This window comes from Perca flavescens, chromosome 10 (genome assembly GCF_004354835.1).
Source record: "Perca flavescens isolate YP-PL-M2 chromosome 10, PFLA_1.0, whole genome shotgun sequence".
Taxonomy (NCBI): Eukaryota; Metazoa; Chordata; class Actinopteri; order Perciformes; family Percidae; genus Perca; species Perca flavescens.
The window spans coordinates 11,730,591-11,752,340 of NC_041340.1; the positions used below are offsets into that span (position 1 = coordinate 11,730,591).

The following is a 21,750-nucleotide window of genomic DNA, read 5'->3' on the forward strand; positions in this document are numbered from 1 at the left end:
TGAAGATGCAGTTACTCCATATGAAAAGACAATATAAATATACATTTTTATGTCAACAAAACAACAAAAGCTAACATGTTGACAACAAGCACCATCACCGTACTATCGGATTGCAATTGGGAATAAAAAGCTATGTCCCACCCAAACTGAAGCTCTCTGTAGAGACTCTGGAACCATTCCACAGACTGCTCTGTCTACAGAGAGGGCTGGTGCTGGTTGTGGTAATCTGCTCTAACAACAGAGTACACACACTCTGGTGGTGACTCTCTCTTCTTCCTCATCCCTCTTTTCACTTTCCTTGTTGAGAAATTCAGTGCTGCAGAGTTCATTCTTTCTGGCAAGATTAGGTCTGTAACATCAAGACCAGATCTAGAATATGAATTGCTCTACAGTGATCTTAACATAGTTTCTTTTATGTAATTTCTCAGTCATCATCTTTTTACTTTAAACCTATTTATCATGATGTAACAAATGTACCAGCTCAACAGTCAGTTTTATATAGTTTTTCTTTTGTTATGATTCTAACATATTTCATGTCCAGAGAATCTGATAAATAAAAATAGTAACGTTCCTTGCACACTTGAGTCCAAAATTTTCTAGCGTAAATTTCAGACTCAGTTTGCAAGGACCTTAGGACTATAGGCAGAATATTTATCACCTGACACACTCACATCTAAATCTCTAGTTGCAAGGTGAGAAGAAATGTGGCCCAAACCACAGGATATGAGATGTGAAGAGCTCCCAGGTAAACCTAAGTATGAGAGATAGAGGGCTCTCAGTTCAAAAAACCAAACACATTACTCCTATACTTAATTAAATCACTCCACTGGCTTCTGATAAAAAACAGAATTGATTTCAAAATATTGCTCACAACTTTACAATCTAATGGCCTAACTCCTAATTACATTTCTGTCCTGCTCACTGCTTACAAACCCTCCAGAACTCTTAGATCATCCGTCGCTGGTCTCCTTACTGTGCCCATGATCAGAATATTATTATTATTATTATTATTATGATGCAGACGCCCCTACTCAGATCAGACCTGACTATGGGCTTCAACAGGATGTGTAGTGAGGGAACAGCTACAATAAACTTTGTACTTTGTCTTGTTAATGTGCTCATTCAAAGTACAAACCCTAAGGTGCGTGCATGCATGCATGCATATGTGTCCAACAATCCTGAACCCTTTACCTACTGCTATAAGTTGTTAAAAAAAATAACAGTGTTATTCCTTGCCTTTAAAAAAAAAGGCCTGCCTCTTAAGGCCAAAACAAAGAGTGAGAAAAGCAGTTTGTATTGACGCCTTAGCTTGAAGCCCAACCACAACAATGCTAAAGTTTCCATACATTTGTTGTGACTGTGCATGTGTGTTTATCTGTTAAGTGTGGCAGATACTAGGTTGTATCTATTTTAATTCTCTATACATCTCCCTCAGATACAAATATGCAGGTCAGTAACTGTAAATCACCTCCAGGTGAATGTGTTGCTGTGATACTGTGAGAGTGTCTCTCTGCTGCTGTCTTTCACCACCACTGAAAAGAAGTGTGTATAGAGGATGGATGGTTTAACAGCCCTTCTCTGTATGGTGTGGTCTTCCAGTTGAAGTGACTGACAGGCAGAATGGGCGGGTCATCATTAATGATGTGGAGCATCTGAATTGGCTGGCTCTTACAATATTTAAGATGGCTCCTCTCTGTCACTTCAGCAAATGACTGGAGACATATTTTTTAAATGCACACAATTCAAACTTAAAGTAATGATTAATGAATGCTACAGGCACTGTTGTAGGATTTTCTATCAGGCCTAAGACATAGGCCTATATATTTAGAGATACATTACATGTGATGCATTTATATTTAAAGGTTAGATTTTTTTATGTAACAGAGAAGTAATTGAATGCAGAAAGGGAGAACATTGTACATACTGACCATGTGCACAAATACGCTCACCCAATGGCATGAACACACAAAATGGCTTGTATCGGCAGCAAGCAATTCAGGCTTGGTTCTTTTCCTCAGACAGCATCCCATTCAGAAAATTCTGAAAAAGTATGTTGATTTAAAATAGTTTTGCATGGATTACACACTGGCAATCTAATACCAAGGCTGAACGTTTAAAGGTCCCATGGCATGAACATTTCACTTCATGAGGTTTTAATATGCGTTCCCCCAGCCTGCCTATGCTCCCCCAGTGGCTAGAAATGGTGATAGGTGTAAACCAAGCCCTGGGTATCCTGCTCCGCCTTTGAAAAAATGAAAGCTCAGATGGGCCAACCTGGAATCTTCCCTTTATGATGTCATAAGTAGAGATGCACCGATAGACCGGCCGGTGACCGGAACTGGCCAGTTTTCACGTGCTCGGCCATGACCGGCGACCGGCAGGTCAGTCTGACATATGCTGATTTCATGCCGGTCAATGCTACAATTAACTGACAACATAAGTCGCGGTGTGAAGCGCATGTCCACGCTATTCTTGCACATGTAGGGAACCTCATGAATTAACCTGCAACATGTCAGCGTGTGTGCAGAAGATAACAAGTTTGCAATATGCAACACCTGCAAGGCAAAAGTAGGGGGTGGAGGGACGACACCAAAATCATATTTTTTTAGTTGGATATTGGATGTGAAAAGAAGGAAATGGTTCTAACATTGCTCTTTAGATGTATGTGAATTTCCCACACCAGGAGTAATTTATATAGTTCTATTTTATAGTGATCCATTATCTGTTCAAAAAATGTTCTATGTTCTGTGCAAAATGTTCTATTAAAGAAAAGATAGAAAATAAATATTTGTGTGTGCTGTAGTGGTTAGAAAAAATGAAATCGGAATCAGCTAAAATCGGTATCGGCTGGCCTAACTCAAAGAAAATCAGAAATTGGAATTGGCCTAGAAAGTTGTAATCGGTGCATCTCTAGTCATAAGTGCAAAGATTACCTCCCCTTTGTTTGCTTTGCCCGCCGCCCACAGCTGCCCAGAGAATTTGGCCCACCCGTGGGGAAATAGAGCTACAACCGTGGCCACAAGCTGGTCAAGGTCACACCCCCACCCTCCACCTTGCCCCCCCTCTCTCCTCCTCAATAGCATTTAAAGCTACAGACACAGAAATGGCACGTACTAAGGAAAGCTCATTGTGGGACTGGCTCGTAGTGGCTGTAATTCTGCAACAAGGCTGAATTTCGGGAAAGAGACTTCAGATACAGTATTAGGGGACCACTAAGGCCTATATAAAATCATCCAAAAAGCAGCATGTCATAGGACCTTTAAGCCACAAATTGACAGGATCTCAGGAAGTTTCATTTTTATAAATTTTTCAATCCTTAAATGTATACACAAACACATATACAAAAAAATGAGTGGCAGTATTTCAGCCTGGTCTCCTTTAGAAACCGATTAATATGGGACTTTTCTGCAGTGTGTCATGTATGTTCTTCAGTGGATTTGGAGACAACAACAGGAACCCTGCATTGTAAACTGGAGATGTCAAGTTTAAAAGACATATTATCTTGTGTTTACTCTCAGTATCAGTTATAGAAACTCACCATGAAACCAAAGTGTGTTGTTGGTATTGTTTCATGTGTTTAGGTTGGAAAGATGGTTGATTTGTTTTCCACCGTGGTCATAAACTGTAACACACGAAACGCCAATCAGATTGCTCTGAAACTGTTCCCTCCCACTTGATATACATTATGGTCAATCATTTTCATAATGTCATCTAAATTACAACAGTCTCAAGTATAGTAGGAATAAGTAGGAATAACCAGAAAATTATGATTGTGTTTTACTTACTGCTGATGCTCAGAGTGGGGCGTAAGTATATGTTGAAATGTCAGATTTACTCCACATATATCTTTAAAGTATTGTCATGTTCTTACAGTAATACGTTTAATTCTTAATATATTGTTAATGTAAAGTATATTTTCAGGATGCACAGATGATCAGATCTTTGAGACCAGGACTGTTGGTGTGGGAGGCGATGTGAGACTGACTTGTACTCGCAAGTCTACGGGAATCTTGTTTTGGATCAGGCTTGTTTCTGGAGAATTTCCTAAAGTCTTAGGAAAAACATTTAGCTTTGAGAGTGATCCTCGCATTACAGCCACAGAGGAGCCCGGGACATTTGTTCTGCATATTACAAAAGCAAGGCTAAGTGATACTGCAGTTTACTACTGTATGAGAATACATCAACACAACTTCACATTTTTGAAAGGAGCAGTCCTGAGAGTTGAAGGTAAATGCATTCCTTGATTTTATTACAACTTTGTTTAAAAAAAAATTATGTTAATAGTTTATTTAACTTTTTATTTCCCAGGACCAGAACTTGATCCCACTGCTGTCCCTCCAGTCGGTCCAGGAGACTCAGTGACTCTGCAGTGTTCAGTCCTCTCAGACTCTGAGAACAAGACGTGTCCAGAAGAACAAAGTGTGTTCTTTTTCAGAGCTGGATCACATCCATGTGGCCCAGGTTTTAATTATATCCAAAGAAAGAGTTTTGAAGAACATGAAAGGGATCCAGTGGGACTCTCAACAAATAAATGTATCTACAGCTTCTTTAAGAACATCAGCTCCTCTGATGGCGGGACTTATCACTGTGCTGTGGTCACATGTGGGGAGATATTTTCTGAAAACGGATCAAAACTGGACATTGAAGGTAACTGTCATTGTGCTGTAAATTAAGACATTTGCTTACTTAAGTGATACATTGTCAGGTAATCTATTAAAATCAAGTATTGTGTATTTAAATTATTTTACCAGCAGGTGACATAAAACATCATTTACTTTTACCTATTTTTTTTTTTCCATTTGATAATGTTTCAGGAACCAGCGTGTGGTCACAGAAGGCCAATACAATTATCTTTCTTCTGTGTGCTGTCTTGGCTTTAAGTCTGATTGTTACAGCCTTCCTCATTCACGCCATCAAGAGAAACAACAGTAAGTGAACCTACTCATAGTTCTCTATCCAACAGCATTACATACAAAATACTGCATTCTTATTTAATATCTATGTATTTTCTGTTTCATCATTTCAGCTGCTGTTGGCGTGAAAAAAGACAGTGGTGGTCAGAAAATTCCACAGGTAAAAACCATAATGGTACAGTAGAAGTAACCTTATTAAAATTTTTATGACTTTTTTTTTATTTTGTTGTCTCATTCATTTCCTCAGAGAGATGAAGACAGAAGTATTTATTCTGCTGTCATCTTCACTGTGATGAAAACTGGATGTGGTGCGATAAAGGATTCAAAAGCAGCAGAGAGACAGAGGAGCTTGCTGTCAAGGCTTTTGGGTTGGATTAGTGAGTTAACAGGTCTGTTTGCTATCAGTTGGTACTGTATCTTATTCTGTTTGGAGCTATATGGTTTGCTATCTGTGGCTTTTAGGTAATGCTGTAAGTGTTATATCACTCTAAATAAGTTTTAACTTGTGTCTCTTTTATGAGTGAAATGTGCACTGTCAAAAGTTACATAGCAGGGTGCCCTGATGGCTGACAGATGGGTTTAAGATACCAACCACGAACAGCAACAGCCCTGATTCATGTGCAGCTGGGAACCTTTTTTAAATGTCATTTTCTTTCTTTCTCTTTCCCTCATTTCCTGTTATGTCGCTACTATTGCTATTCAATAAAGGAAAAAAAATACCCCTGAAAATTGTTAAAAAAATAAAATGTCACCATAATTAACTTTTTCCAGCAAAATCTGTCTATGACAACTGGGTGATTGATGTTGCAACACAGTAGAAAAGAAAAAAGAAACTAAGTTTCTGTTAAGATGGACATTACATATTAATAATAAGGTTTCTACTGTAACTGGGAGTAATTGTAAATATGGAATTTTCCACTGGATCAGTGTTGGCAAATTCTAAAATTCGAGAAAAGAATACTGATTTCAGATTAGTACTCTCTATCAGCCTGTTACCTGAATTTTGTTGTTGTTGCTGTGTAACTATTTGTAAACATGATTTGTAACTCTATCAAACAATGTCAATAAATAAAACATATCTATGACAACAGGGTTATTCCTAATTTTGCTACACAGAAAAAAAGAAAAAAGACACTATGTTTCTTCTGGAGCAGTGTTGATAATGATACATAACAAATCCTAACAATTGAGAAATTCTGTTCTGTTCTGATTATGCATCCATTATCTGTTTTTTGTTTTGTTGTAGGTGAGTGTAACTATTTGTGATTTGTAACTCTATCAAACAATGTGAATAAATCAAACACAGATTTTTAGTGCCAAACTTTTGCTGCTGGCGTAGTCTATATCGACGACAATTCATTCATTTGTCCCTCAATTTCCGTTTTCTTTGTGTTGACATTCTAAACTCCGGTGGATTTATGAGGACTATGGTTAACTGCTCCTCAGATCTCTGCAGGATAAATCCAGACAGCTAGCTAGACTATCTGTCCAATCTGAGTTTTCTGTTTCACAACTAAAACAACCTATGAACGTACATGTTCCACCAAAACAAGTTCCTTCCCGAGGCTATTTTGCAGTGGCACCGTTATTGCACCTGACAATTGTGATTGGTTTAAAGAAATGCCAATAAACCACAGCAGGGTTTTCTCCTGCTGTGTGGACTAGCCAGACTACTGCTGATGGGATCTGTCAAATAAACAAGTGTTGGTTTTGCTGCAGATTTCTGTGAAAGCAAACAGGAATGTTGTCAACATGTCCCCTTACAGAAATACAGTCACACTTTGACATTAAAGTAAAAAAGCAACTGAAAATCTGGTGATCTTTCACAAAATCAGCTGAGTGCAAAACTTCTAAAGAAAATATTCACATTCAGACTGATACACACCCTATCACTATTGGATGGCAATTGGGAACAAAAAGCTACGTGTCTCTCTACAGAGACTCTGTAACTGTTCCACAGACTGCTCTGTCTACAGAGAGGGCTGGTGCTGGTTGTGGTTATCTGCTCTAACAACAGAGTACACACACTCTGGTGGTGACTCTCTCTTCTTCCTCTTCCCTCTTTTCACTTTTCTCGTTGAGAAATCCAGTCCTGCGTAGTTCATTGCCCTTGCTTCACCATCCTGCAAAAATGTAATATTTGTGTCAAGTACAAATATTTCAGAGATTAGAAAAACATCTCTAGCGTATAGATTGCTTTACAGTGAATTTACAGGGAGCTTTACAGTTTCTTTTATGTAATCATTTCTCATTCATCACTACATTGTTTGACTTTAAACCCATTTATGTTGTACCAGCTCAACAGTTAGTTTTATATTGGTTTTGTTATGACTAATATTATTTGTCATGTCCAGATAATCTGATGAATAAAAAGAGTAAGAGTATAGGCAGAATATTTATCACACACCCACATCTAGATTTCTACCCCTAGCCAGTGCAAATCAGACAACACACCGCTACATATTTACCAGATCATTTGATTGATCCACAGTTGACCTGTCATTATCACGATGATGGGAGGCACTCAATGCTCCTGTTAAAAAAATTAAATAAAAGATAATATCCTTCAGCGTGATTTTTTTCACCCTATCACTAGAGCACAGAGATAAATGAACAACATATTTTAATTACATTTTCAGATTTTGGCATAATGTGTTCAATACACCTTCAGTGTTATAATGATAACCACTGATTAACTTCACTACAGCTTTGAGCAGTCACGGGTGAAGTGATTTGCTCAAGAGCAACTAGACAGTATTTTGTAATAGCATGTAACTTCTATAATTAGATGTTTCTGCTGCAATATGATATGGTGGTGGGACATTATCTATAATAACCAGTAGGTTGGTGTTGCCTTCCTTCACATACAATATATATTTATTTACATAAAGAGTATTTAGTCTGCCGTAGTGATAGTTTTATTTGGGTAAAGGGATTATTTTCACTGTCATCATATTTTGTTAATTAGAAATACAAATGTAGATTATGGTATTGTTATGGTTCAGACAGTCAGACTTAAGTGAAATTAAAAAAGTAAGTGTGGTGAACCTACCTTTGCAATCTTCACAAACTTTCCTTCGATTTCCGTAGAAAATAAGGGCGGCGATTACAGTCACACAGCAGGCCAACAGGACTCCAAGAACAATGACAACTGGCTCCAGTTCTGATCCTGAATCACATACACTTCTAAATAAGAATTATTTTATTCTGGACCCTTGGGAGTAATCACTTACTAGTTAGTTAAGAAAACTAATGATGTTTGTCACCAGGCACAATTTGTATGTCATTTTAACCAGGCTAAATGAATTAATGCAAGATGCATACATGATTTTGATAGGCCTACAACTTTTAAAAACATACTTGTTTCCACTTTAGTTCCTTCACCAAACAGGATCTCTCCACACGTGACCACAGCACAGTAGTAAGTCCCAGTATCAGAGGAGTTCTGTATAGTTTTGGACAGACTGTAGACACAACTTCTTTCCTCTTCTTCATCACTGTGAGTGTAAATGATGCCTGGGTGAGATTCTCCTGATCCAGATCTGAACCAGTACACACTGTGTTCACCTGGACACTGATCTGTGTTTCCTTTGGTCTTGGAGAGAAGTGAACACTGGAGAGTCACTGAGTCACCCGGCTGGACCGACTCAGTCTCCGGACTTTGTTTCACATAGACAGATTTCTGCTGATTACGATCTGCATGATTCATTAAAAAAGATATCAAAAGAAATTCATGATATAAATGACTTGCTTGACATAAAACTTGCATCGCAAAAACGTGACAAACACGGAAAGTAAAATATGTTTTACCGTTCACAGCCAAGAAGAAGCCATTGGAACTCTCTGTATATGTCGCTCCATAGTGACAGAAGTATGTTGCTTCGTCCTCTTTGCTGATATTTGTAATGGTGAGAAAATACTGACCATCCCTTTTTGTAGCTGTGAAACGTGGGTCATTAAATTGTTCATGAATAGTTAATTTGCCATGAATTTCAGCAACGACACTTTGGAATGTATATCCAAGAGGCTGCTTGTACCAGTGAAAGAATTTGCCTCCCTTTTCAGAAACTGGACACTCAAAAGTTACATTTCTACCAACTTCAACCACAGTCAAAGAGATCTGGTGAGGAACCTCTGCAGTTTGAATCAGGTCTGAAGAAAAAACAGACAAACAATAACAGTTTAAACACGAGAGAACAAAGACGTTAAATAATGTAAATGGCTTCCTGTTAGATTATTACAGTACAGTACATGGTCTCACACTAGTTAAGAATTGCACTTACACGTGGTACTAAGTAGAATCAAAACAGCCAGTCTTCTGATCATTGTGGTGCAGCAGCTTTGTCTTACACTACTGATGTCTCACCCCCCAAATGGAAGATGTAATGAGTTGATCAAGGTTTACAAAGCAGAAATCGTAGTGATTGGCTGAAATGTAGAAAATGACCTTCCCCCTTCATTTAGCAAACCTGTGATCCATTTTCATTTGATAGGAAATCTACATGTTCTAGGTTGTTGTTTTTTCAAAAGCCAATGTTTTTTTTATTGTTTCTATGATAACCTTTTTTGTGTTCAAAAACAAGCACTTGAAGTCTTTAAGCAAAATCGGTCTTACTGACACAATGTATGTGTTCGTGAAATGGTCACGTTATTTTTAATAATTCGTGTTCACGGGACATTTTTCCTTGTTTTTCTGGTGGCCAGAACGAAATGGTCTACACAGAGAAATGGTCAAACGTTACACCCCAGGACACGGCCGCTGGGAAGACGCCTTCGCCGGGAGACGGCCGCGGGGGGACATTTTTGGCAGAGGTTTTTTTAGGAAAAAAACAACGGGAATGGTCGAAATGAATGGGGACGCCGCCTCGGAGGTTAGGTTAAGCAAAAAGCAACCAAAGGACAAAAAAAGGAACGCCGGTTAACGGGAAACAAAATGCCACAAAAACCAACCTCCTTTCGTGGATTTCGCATTTTTCATACTACTCGCTACCGTAATCCTGTGACCACGACATAAGCTTCCCATTTATATACATTAGACATTTTCACCACGAATCAAAAAACGTCCCGTGAACACGATTAAATAACGTGACCATTTCACAAACTGCTGTGAGACTGGGTTGTGTATTTAGAGGTCACAATCAACAGTCAAACTCCGGGCCTAAAAAGTGAAGCCAACGCAAAAGTGCCTTAAACCTGCATTCTTTTAAATGGCCAGCGGGGGGTCGCAAAAACTCTGATTATATAGAAGTCGGAATTGAAATGCCCCTACTTCTCACTTGATGTACCTCAGTTAACATTTTCCTTATGAGTTTATGGCCTCAATCACTAGTTTAAAGTCCTCTCATGATGTTCCTTTTGTAAATTTTGATTCCCATTTACAGTAAAGTAGATAATAAACCAGGGCATGTTTTAGGGCGTGGCGCCCTTGTGCTACCACGGCGATATCCTCTGGTGTCAGTCAGATCCACCCCTCGCTCCTCCTCAGCTCCACCCTCTCCTCCAAATATGGTCACTTCAAAATGGTAGTCTGCTGAATGGCTGAAGTCCTATTCTCACAGTGACATTGTTATCTTAGCACACTTTTGTAACTGAACGAAACCTGATAATTTTTTGGATGTAGCGGTGGCTCCCTTGCTAGCTGATGAGATGCATCATGTAAACAAGACACTATTGGAGTTGTTGAAAGCTGCATTGTCCCCTTTCAGTGTAGGCTAGCTGTTTTCCTTCCTGTGTTTAGGGAACTTTTGAAATAATGTTAGCTACAGCGTAGGAGGTAGTCTGCAGGTTTGAAGGAGAGTTGCAAGGTGAGAAGAAATGTGGCCAAAACCACAGAATATGAGATGTGAAGAGTTCGCAGGTAAATCTATATGTGAGAGATAGAGGGCTCTGGGTTCGATAAACCGAACATATTACTCCTATACTTAGATCACTTCACTAGCTTAAATAAAATACAGAATTAATTTTAAAATGTTGCTCATTGCTACAAATCATTTAATGGCCTCGGTCCTAATGACTTCTGTGACCTGCTCACTGCTTACAAAATCTAAAGGCTAAAGGCTAAATCTGATGATGGTGCATTCAGTTATTATGGGCCTACTCTCTGGGACAAACTTTCTGGTGATGTAAGATGTATCACAACTGTGTTGTCTTTTAAAAGCAAGCATGGGACCTCCCTGTTCTCTCAGGCCTATGGCTAGCTTGCCTTCATCTCTCTGGCTGTCTCTCTCTCTCTCTCTCTCTCTCTCCCATTTGGGTATGTGTGTTTATGTTGGTGGGCAGGGGATAACTACAATTTCTGTGTACATTGTCATGTCTTTATTTTGTTTGTTCACCAAATACACAAGGCTCCCATGATATATTGGCAGTGAACTCCCAGTACTCATATTGCTAACCTAAAAGTCTTGCAAGAACTATTGAATGTTTCTGTTTATCGTTCCCAAATGTATCAGTTTTATAAAACGTATTTCACAAACGGACATTTTGACTTTTCATAGCAGGAAAAGTGAAAGTGAAACCAGTAAGATTAAGGACGGGCCCATTTCAGATATGATTGCAATTAAACGTGTTACTAATGACACCTGTGTTTAACCAGACTAAATGTCGGCAGTGAAAAAGGTCTTATCCACTTTGGTTTCACTCAACATTTTGCCATGTGCACATTTGTGTATCTGTCCACCACAACTTCCCCCAACGGTAGACAGAAGCATAGCTTACAAAAATGCATAAGGAGCCTTGTAGGTTGTAGACATAATAAGTCTTCCTTTGTTAGAAAATAAACAGTTTAAAAATATATATGAAATATATATATATATATATATATATATATATATATATATATATATGTCAGCGCACAACTTGCTACTCAAATGAATAAACTCCTCCCTCTTTCTGTTCTGACAACACTTTGTAAAGGCCTTCTGCATGTCTGTCGTGAGAACAACAAGCAAAGCCACATGCAACAGCTACACTGACAGACATAAGCTGAGGTGGGCCATTTCTCCCCCCTTTGACCAACCATCAAGGCTGTTTACTCAGAACAGACCTGACTATGGGCTTCAACAGGATGTGTAGTGAGGGAAGAGCTACAAGAGGCTTCAGCAGGCTAAATTATAGTTTTAGTTGTGTTTGTTAATGTGCTCATTCAAAGTACAAATAATGTCTATCTTTTGTAAAAAAAAAAGCAACTATATGCGATCTTCAATTATCACATATGCATATTAGTTCATTTTTTTATTTAGTTTTAATTAGTTTTTTAATTACTTTTTGATTTTACTTTTTGAAGAACAGGCTTCCAGTCCATCACTGCATCAAGTGATAATAGGGCAAATTAACTTCAACTTTAAGATCACAGTTCAAACTCCATCTATTGGAAGAAGACCAGGGTGGGACAAGTGAATGATTAGCACCTCCCATTCCCATCTCTGACAGCAACTACCAATGAAAAGCGCCAGTCATATAGTGTGACTGTGTGTGTGTGTGTGTGTGTGTGTGTGTGTGCCCAACCACAGCAATGCTGAAGTTTCCATACATCATTTGTTTTTCAGTGGTGACTGAACGTGTAACTATCTGTGTCCGTCTGTGTTTCTCAGGTGCAAGCAGTGCTGTGCACACTAAGAAAAAGCAGATGGTACAAAGCAGGACACAAAGTACATGAAAGTATATTCTGCTTTTGTTTAAATGACATTTTACTTTTCCTGCGTTCTTTTATTTGTATGTTATGTGTACAGGGGCTGGACACAGCTTTGTGTCAGGGGATAAGGATTTAACTATATGGTCATTTTTTATTGTTCATTTTTTTTTGTGTAGTAAAAACAACTTTATTGTTAAACCAACGTGTTTTGGTATGCGATCAACAAAATGTTGACCACGACGAAGGCCCCAAACCACAACGCAGCGGTCTGACAAATGTTTTGTGCTAGAAACCCCCACTCTATTTTGGTAACGTCTCGTGTTTGAGGTGTACTGGACTGCATTAACTTGTCAGATGTTCCTGTCACTGTAAGAAGCTTCCTTTTTATTAAAAAAAATAAAATAATCATGCTGTCTTACCACAAGGTCATTGGGTTCAAATCCAACATTATTTTATCTCCTCCCAGGTTTACATAGATTCCCTACTTCAAATCAAAACATGCAGGTCAGTTGACAATATATTGATATTGGACTATCTATATGTGAGAGAGGCTGCATGCGAAAACAAAACCACAGAGTCAACACCTGACCCTGCTGCTCCCCTCGGCTCTTCAGAGGGTTTCAGCATCTTTCCGCTCATTGATGACTCTCACCGCTCTCATCAAAGTTTTCTGCTACTGTAGAGGTGGAAATCACAAATAACTTTCATCCAATCATTTAGCATATGTTAATCCTGACTTTCATCATTGTTTTTTGCCAATATTTCATAAACCTGGAAGTTTTAGTTGCTGAACCTCAATCATAAATCATAACCATGCTGTGAAAATGAAATAAATAAACAGAGCGCATTGGATGTTTCAAAATATCATCATTGAACATAATCTTGGGTTTGCAGAATTAATCAAAGTCAAAAGAGTTAAGACAGAACAACACCCTATAAATCACAGAAATAATAGCAGGTGCTGTCTATTTCAGGGTTTCTGGAAATCAGGCTACAAGCCCAATGAAATACTAAAGATGTACAACTCAGAAATGTTTTTGTATCATATTGTTTCTTTGCTTTTCGTTTTTGGATAACTGTAGTTCACATTAAGATCAAATCATCTGTTGTGTTTACTCTGTGTCAGTTATAGAAACCCACCATGAAACATGAAACCAACGCATGCTGTGGTGGTAAACTCCAACATAATGAGGGGCCAATCAAATTACACCAAAACTGTTCCCTCCCACTTGATGTACAGATTGCGATGAATCATTTCATAATGTGATCTAAATTACAGCAGTGTCAATTGGAATAACCTGGAAATGATTATATTTGAAGTATTGTTATTATCTTAAACTAATACAGTTTAACTATTTATCCATTGTTAATGTAAAGTATATTTTCAGGATGCACAGATGATGAGATCTTTGACAACAGGACTGTTGGTGTGGGAGGTGATGTGAGACTGACTTGTCCTCGCAAGTCTATGGGAAGCTTGTTTTGGATCCGGCTCGTTTCTGGAGAATTTCCTAAAGTCTTAGGAAAAACATTTAGCTTTGAGAGTGATTCTCACATTACCGCCACAGAGTAGCCTGGGACATTTGTTCTGCATATTACAAAAGCAAGGCTAAGTGATACTGCAGTTTACTACTGTATGAGAATACATCAACACAACTTCACATTTTTGAAAGGAGCATGCAATGCATTCCTTAATTTCATTACAGATTTATTCTTAAAAAGTATGGTGACAGTTGTCTTTTGTTTGAAAATCAATGTTTGAAGTTTTAAACTTTATTAAATTTCCCAAGACCAGAACCTGATCCCACTGCTGTCCCTCCATCTGATCCAGTCGGTCCAGGAGACTCAGTGACTCTGCAGTGTTTACTGGTGGTGGTGATGAAGGCGCCCAGGAACCAATCAAGATTGCCATTCAGCTGACAATCCCCGGAGTACGTGGGTGAGCCGACCGGTGGTTGAAGGGGAGGAGGCGGGACGCACTCTGTTCCTGAAACGACAGCTGACAACCGCAGAGCAGAGAGAAGATTTTAAACAGGATGTCATGCTGTGATTGGCTTGTGATAAATGGCTGAATCTGATTGGTTTAACTAACAATGAAACAGCCGAATCCAATTGTCTGCTGACAAGTGAATGCCATGGAACAGCTGATCAATTAGGAGTGATGAAAAAAGAGATTTGAAGTCTTCCTGTAAGAACTTACGCTGAGCTTCATTTGTGGTGTCCAGGGGAAAAGGGGAGCAACAATAAATAATAAGCTGGGTGTTCAAAGAAAGAAAGGAAACAGAACGATTCGTACCATTAAACTATTTATTTAGACATAAATGAGCCCACTATTAACACAAAACAACCACCTTAAAAGAAAATGAAAGTGAAAGTGAAAGACCATTCAAACTAAAGAAGCCACGAATCCAACCAATAACACAATCCCTCCACTGAGGGAGTAATGACAAGACGAAGAGCACCACACAGCTCTGGTTCAAGACCGACAGCGACACAAGTCTGCTCGGCTATCAGGCCCACTGGCCCCCGTCCGCTTTCATCCCTGCAGCTTTATATCAATCTGCCTGATTGCTGAGGCCTCTGCAGGTGTGCCTGACCCCTCAGATGGAGAGGGCGGTACCTGGATCAGGACACAAGAAAGCAGAGGAAAAACACACGTAACAAAACTCAAGAAAAAATCTTGTGGTTGTTGCAACAGTAAGCAAAGTCACTCATACATATATCCATCAAATGGTGTTTGGCAAATGTGGATTCACATTAACTATTATATTACTTTTACAAAACATAAATATAATCCTATATGAAATATAGGCTATTACATGTTTTTTATTATCCAAAATAAAGAATTATTTACCAACTTTAGAAGTAAATTTTTTTTACCATATGCAGACAGAAATGAGTAGCAAATCTAGTGTTTAGAGTGTTAAGCTTTTTAGCAATAAACCTGTGCTGTAGGGATCCCATATCTATAAACATTTGTTTAATTCTTATCAAAGTTTTTAACTCTGAGAAGATTATCTTATCTTTCCCTTTGTACATCATGAACTTTCAAGTCTGTTATCTTCCTCCATTAGCCTGCATTACATACGTGCTGTCTGTCATGTTTTGTTGCTTTCTTCTTAATAAATAAATAAATATACTTTATGAAGAGCTACCAAACTGATAATGAAATTAAAGACTTGTTTATTGAATGACTACAACTTAACATAAACGACAATTAAAAGTAATTAGTCAGTAGATTCAAATACTGATGTATTACATTACTTCTATAGTTTTTACTCATTTTAGTGTTAGTAACGAAACATGGTGATGCAATCCAGATTCATGCCAAATTTGAAAAATTCCCTGCATTGGGTGTGACTAATACATATAAACACAAGAGTACTGAAGCCAGCCCTGAAGTTACCGTGAATTCAATAATATCAAACTGATATAAAATTATAAAATTTCCGCTGTTTAGTTATTTTTCTTTTGGCATTCTTAAGTGTTTTCAACATGCAAATTTGAACCACTGTTTTAGTTTATTCGTAGGGACTTGTACATCATATGAAGTACGGCTACTCAAAACTAAAAAAATCAGAAGTGCTAGTACTCCATAGCGGAGGGTACTGACCCACTTCAAGCACTGCAGTATAGTATACTTTGGTTTTGCTCACAAAGGTCAGCTCAACCCAGGTCAAAGTTCAACAAATTCATCACCTGACATTTTTTTCTTGCACCAATGACCATATGAATTTGCCTAATGTTTTGGTTTATGATTGAATACCTGCAAAACTATTGACATTCCCATCAGCCTCAGCTGTACTTTGTGTTTAGTGGTAATTAGCAAATGCTAACACTTGTTACACACAAGCATTTTGCTGCTTGTCAGCATGTTACAGCATTGTCATTATGAGCATGTTAGCATGCTGATGCCTAAGTAAAATACAGCCTCATAGAGCCGTTAGCATGACTGTAGACTATTAGTCTTGTTTTGTTTTTATCATAGCCATCTTTTTTTTTTTTTAACAAAACAATATCCACACTTTCAAAAGATAAAGAAAGAGTATAACAGAATATAAGTAAAATAAACTGCATACTTTCTGGCATTAGGTGTTTCTTTGTGTTCAGGTGGTTGGAAGTCACTGGTAAATCTGACCCATTAAGTGTACTAATGAAACCCCTCTGTAGATAAACTTATAACAAGGCATACATTCTAGCACTCTTGTTATCACACTGGACTTGTATGAAAGTTGTTACACACAACAGAAATTCCGACATTCCATGTCAAAGAGAACACAACATAGTCCATGCCCTTCGCCTGGCATCATGGCGGTACTGAAAGTCGGAAGAAAGCAGCAGAGTCCTGTTTGATTATGACTCTGTCACATAAAAGCAAGTGCCTTGCAGTGGAAGGTGGTAAAATATGTGGAAAATTTATCAAATGGAAAAATACCACAAATTTGAAAGTACATTTGAGAAGCGCGCGCAAGAAGGCTAACCTAGCTTACCTTAACGAGGTAAAGGAGAACGCAAAGCCCCCTTTCCCCGAAACAGAAGCTAACCCTGGTACAGGGCATGGATGTTTGGGTACAGGGCCAGGCAGCATGACTGGAGACAACCGTAGGACAGAGAACACTACAGGTGTGCTTTCACCAGTGACCCGATAGCTGCTGACCTTTTTGAATCTTGCCCCTGACAAATAACCCATATTACAAAAAAAAGACTAAAACTAAGCATTTTCAAAAAATAAAAACTAAACTAAACTAGCAAAATTGCTATAAAAACTAATAAAAACTAAACTGAACGAAAATAAAAGAAATAAAAATAACAACTAATAAAAAATGCAAAACTATAATAACCTTGCTGGTGATGCTTTGTTTTCTGACATAAAGCACAATGTAACTCATTTGACAGCTAGTCTATGCTTTTGTAAATCCAGTTTCCTTTTTACACATTTAACAATACCTTTGGTCCAACACCTGGTGTGTGAAGAGAAGAATGAGGTGAAATGCTTCTCAAAGGCCAGGATGAGACCAATGTGACAGGAAGTGCACTTTTGAATATTTATTCTGTGATAACCAATCAGATGCATTTGAGAGTGTGACATACATTATCATGGCCCTGTGACATCACTCCTTTTCTCACTGAAATGCCAACAATTATTCTAACAAGACACAATGTCAAGATGATCCTGTTATGGGTTACACTGCTTGTTCTTCATCAAGGATGTAAGTGCTATTTTATTCTGTGCAAGTATTCAGTTAAGAATTTGCATTGCATAAGGAAGTTTTGCATGATAAATTTTATGCATTGTCATTTATTTTTTCATGTATTGTATGTTCTCATTTATTTTAGATTCACTAGTTCCAGTTACCACAGTTCGACTTGGTGAACCTGCAACCTTCACATGTGCTCTGCCTGATAGGGAGACTGGCCGTCCACAGCTCCACTGGTACAAGCAGAGTGCCGGGGAAACTCTGAAATTAATTGTGACAAAGGGTAAATCTACAAAACCTGCGTATGAACCAGAGTTTCCTGAATCAAGATTGGAAATGAACAATGATAACAATTTTAGCAACCTGACCATCCTGAGGACAATCCAAGAAGATGAGGGAATGTATCACTGTGAATCCACGGATTGGCTTACAAGTCCTGTATGGAGTGGGACATATTTGTTCATAAAAGGTAATTATGATCAACTTTTATAGAGTTTAGCAAATGCCTCAGACATTGATCCAAACCTTCACTGTGGTAATGTTTAAGAAAAATAACTGTTTAAGGATCACATGCCTGTTTTGAAAAAAATCTAAAAACTTTCCATGTCAATCCAATTAAATATACAGACACAGGTCATCTAATTATTTCCAAATGTTTGTGAGTAACTGATTGTCGCTGTGTATGTGTTGTCTTAATTATTTGACAAAATAATCTTTTCAACCACTTAACACTAAACATGTTCCTGTGTTTTGTCCAACACATCCTCATATCTAAACGACAGAATAGGTTGATTGTCAATGACTCCCGTAGGTCCAATCAATGTTTATACAACCATATTTTACTCTGAGAAAACATGCACTGGACTAAAAGGGCTCCAAATTTGCTACATTTAAGCAGAGTATCATGTCAAACTACTTAAGTCGCATTTGAGATATACTTAAATTCTACTTTGGCTTTCAAAATGTGCTTGGAAATCCTTTTAACACAGTTTTGTATGACGCAGGAAACACTCAGAGGACATCAAACTACACTGTTGTTCAGTGGCCGACAGTATCTGATCCAGTCCATCCAGGAGACTCTGTGACTCTCCAGTGTTCAGTCCTCTCCGACTCTGGGAACAAGAGGTGTCCAGGAGATGACAGTGTGTTCTGGGTCAGAGCTGGATCGAATAAATCTTATCCAGACATCATCTACACTGATGGAAGAAGACATAATGAATGTGACAAGAGATCTGACACTCAGAAGAGTTGTGTTTATCGCTTCTCTAAGAACGTCAGCTCCTCTGATGACGGGACGTACTACTGTGCTGTGGCCACATGTGGGGAGATATTATTTGGAGATGTAACTAAACTGCAAATCGGTATGATTCTGTGTTCAACACTGGAGGTGATATTCAAAACATGTTAATAACATCTTCACTAATACGTTTTTTACTTTGTTATCTAGAGCGAACGGCAAGTGTTGAATTTATTGTGCTGGTGATAGCAACAGTCTGCTTGGTCATTTCTATGACTGGAAACATTGTTTTCATCTGTTACCGAACTTCAACACCAGTATGTTCACAACTTAAAGGTAAGTTGTGTTGACTGAGTCAGAAATGTTGATTTGCCAATGGTCTTACTTAAAAAAAAGTATGCAGTGTAGAAAGTGTAACAGAAAGGACATGACGAACCTCCACTTCATGTTGTTGGATTAAATTATAGATCTCAGTAGAAGTCAGTTATTTTCACATTATTAATAAATTAATGTATCAGCAGACATTTTGTGTTACATTACGCTTTACCTTTGCAGTACACAATGTCATTAATGAAGGATAGTTTCCAATTTTATTCATTTCTTTTTATTAATTAAAACCTGTGGCCAGCTGAGGAACTTTTTTGAAAACTTAGATTTAGTATATACAATTTCTGTTTTCTTTTTATCATTAGGAATAGAAAGTGCCTCTTCACAAGCAAGACATGACAACTCAAGACAATCAGTATATGATATTGTAAGTAACGATACTAAATGACATTTGTTGGTATTTAATTAACATAATTATTCACAGCACCATTTAACAACATTAATACAATCAGCCTTTTATTTGCTGCACAGACTGAAGATGGACTTGATCTGAACTACACTGCATTGCATTTCTCTGGAAAAAAACCTACAAGAGGAAGGAAGAAGACAGAGTTGAGAACTGAAGAAAGTGTGTACTCTCAAGTTAAATGCTGAATGTGAATGTGTATAAAATTGTAAAGGTTGGTTTAGAGTACTGACCTCTTACAATGATGATCATTTTAAACCTTGTGGATTCCCCTCTAACTTTTTTGAGAGTGAGGTGTTTTATACCAAGAGTCAAAATCAGAGCATTTACCATTATTTGATCCTTGCATCATGTTATGTGTCTATATGTGTTGTCATTCTTTTATCTTGGAAATGTTAACCTTTGAAGAGTAAAATCCTTTTTGTTAAGATGAAACAGCCCTGAAATTACTATCGCCAAACCCACTGTTCCAACAATCACCACGCTGATTTGGTTGAAATCACACCTTGATTTACCCTTTTTAATGTGAAAATATGCTGGCTCTATACACATTTATTACACATAAATGTTAATCATTAGAGAGTCATCGAGTCTCCTGGACGGACTGGATCTGATACTTTTGGCCACTGCACAACAGTATAGTTTAAAGTCCACTTGAGTGTTTCCTGTGTCAAACAAAACTGTGTTAAAATAGAATTGACTAATGCATTTTATTGTCATTATACACATGCACAACGAATTTAAAAGCAACTCCTTTTCCACTGTCCACATGTACGTAAAAGAAATGTAACAACATGGAATAAAATAAGTAGAGTAAAAGAAGGGGGGGAGGGGGGTAAAGGTGCACAGTTCTGAGACGCTAAAAAATAAGATAAATATGGTTTTATATAGTGTGATGCAGTGTGAAGTAATAATTTTGCACAGTAATGAAATTGCACAGAATTATCAAAAGTTTACGATCTCCACAAATGTTTAAATATTAAAAAGGTTTTAAGAATAGTTCCATTGTAACATGGATTTGACGTAATACTCTGCAGAAATATTAACAAATACATTTTCCAGGACATTAATTAGATAGTTAACCTCCACATTGACTTAACAGAGTCATATACCTAACACAACATTTTGATTGGATATTTGAAATGTATTGTATATTGTATGATGAATTTAGAAATCCTCTCCAAAAATGCTTGGTGACACAAAGTCAAGTTGTTTTTTTAAGAAACATTAACACAATCCCAGACTGTAGCAACCAAGAACAGGGAATCCAAAAAACTAAGGTAGTGCTAAAACCAGGAACTTGAGACAAAAGGAAATCCAGGGAGCACAGAACTTGACTTGAACTGACACAGGGAGACATTACAGAAACAAAAGGATCTGACAATAGACAAAGAGAACGCAGAAACTGGTGTGTATATTTCTGTTATGGTTGTGTATATTTCTGTTTCCGGTTTTGTATATTTCTGTTGTGGTTGTTTATATTTCTGTTTCCTATTTTACTTTGATAGTCTGTTTTTCTCCCTTGTCTTGTCTAGTTTTACTTCCTGTTTTTTCCAACCTTTTTGATTACCCTGCCCACTCCTAATGTGTTGCACCTGTTCCCCAGCCTTCGTTTTCCTTGTTTTCTCATTTACCCTCTGTATTTAGTTTCAAAATTGTGTTATACACAATAATTGCAATAATTGCAAAAATTTAATATTTGTGTCAAGTACAAATATTTCAGAGATTAGGTCTGTGACATCAAAAAAACATCTCTAGAGTATAGATTGCTTTACAGTGAATTTACAGTGAGCTTTACAGTTTCTTTTATGTAATCATTTCTCATTCATCAGTACATTGTTTGACTTTAAACCCATTTATCATACAGTAACATATGTTGTACCAGCTCAACAGTTAGTTTTATGTTGGTTTTGTTATGACTAATATTATGTGTCATGTCCAGATAATCTGATGAATAAAAAGAGTGAGAGTGTAGGCAG

The 21,750-nt window shown here is 37.7% G+C and overlaps 3 protein-coding genes across 3 annotated transcripts; 2 read left to right on the plus strand and 1 right to left on the minus strand.

Moving 5' to 3' along the window:
- The first annotated feature begins 3,766 nt into the window (after positions 1-3,766).
- On the plus strand, positions 3,767-4,936 carry LOC114563361 (uncharacterized). The gene is made up of 4 exons (XM_028590215.1): positions 3,767-3,806; positions 3,922-4,227; positions 4,309-4,647; positions 4,815-4,936. Exons 1-4 carry the CDS (start codon positions 3,767-3,769, stop codon positions 4,934-4,936), a joined length of 807 nt encoding a protein of 268 aa, XP_028446016.1.
- Positions 4,937-6,883: 1,947 nt separating this feature from the next.
- LOC114563362 (uncharacterized) lies at positions 6,884-9,266 on the minus strand. Its single transcript, XM_028590216.1, has 6 exons — positions 9,197-9,266; positions 8,724-9,065; positions 8,274-8,609; positions 7,966-8,082; positions 7,382-7,446; positions 6,884-7,036 (listed from the first exon to the last, which is right to left on the minus strand). The coding sequence occupies exons 1-6, from the start codon at positions 9,237-9,239 to the stop codon at positions 6,884-6,886; spliced, it is 1,056 nt and encodes a 351-aa protein (XP_028446017.1). The 5' UTR covers positions 9,240-9,266.
- An 8,444-nt stretch (positions 9,267-17,710) lies between these two features.
- On the plus strand, positions 17,711-19,959 carry LOC114563289 (uncharacterized). The gene is made up of 6 exons (XM_028590134.1): positions 17,711-17,753; positions 17,881-18,210; positions 18,746-19,102; positions 19,189-19,314; positions 19,671-19,732; positions 19,837-19,959. Exons 1-6 carry the CDS (start codon positions 17,711-17,713, stop codon positions 19,957-19,959), a joined length of 1,041 nt encoding a protein of 346 aa, XP_028445935.1.
- Positions 19,960-21,750: the final 1,791 nt, after the last annotated feature.

Coding starts and splice junctions, on each gene's coding strand:
- LOC114563362 (XM_028590216.1), bottom strand. CDS start 9,239: ATGATCAGAAGACTGGCTGTTTTGATTCTACTTAGTACCACGT. Junction 9,066..9,196: donor GATTCTACTTAGTACCACGT/GTAAGTGCAATT, acceptor TTTTTTCTTCAG/ACCTGATTCAAACTGCAGAG. Junction 7,447..7,965: donor AGTTTGTGAAGATTGCAAAG/GTAGGTTCACCA, acceptor TTTTTTTAACAG/GAGCATTGAGTGCCTCCCAT.
- LOC114563289 (XM_028590134.1), top strand. CDS start 17,711: ATGATCCTGTTATGGGTTACACTGCTTGTTCTTCATCAAGGAT. Junction 17,754..17,880: donor GCTTGTTCTTCATCAAGGAT/GTAAGTGCTATT, acceptor CATTTATTTTAG/ATTCACTAGTTCCAGTTACC. Junction 19,103..19,188: donor TGTAACTAAACTGCAAATCG/GTATGATTCTGT, acceptor TTTGTTATCTAG/AGCGAACGGCAAGTGTTGAA.
- LOC114563361 (XM_028590215.1), top strand. CDS start 3,767: ATGATTGTGTTTTACTTACTGCTGATGCTCAGAGTGGGGC. Junction 4,228..4,308: donor AGCAGTCCTGAGAGTTGAAG/GTAAATGCATTC, acceptor TTTATTTCCCAG/GACCAGAACTTGATCCCACT. Junction 4,648..4,814: donor ATCAAAACTGGACATTGAAG/GTAACTGTCATT, acceptor ATAATGTTTCAG/GAACCAGCGTGTGGTCACAG.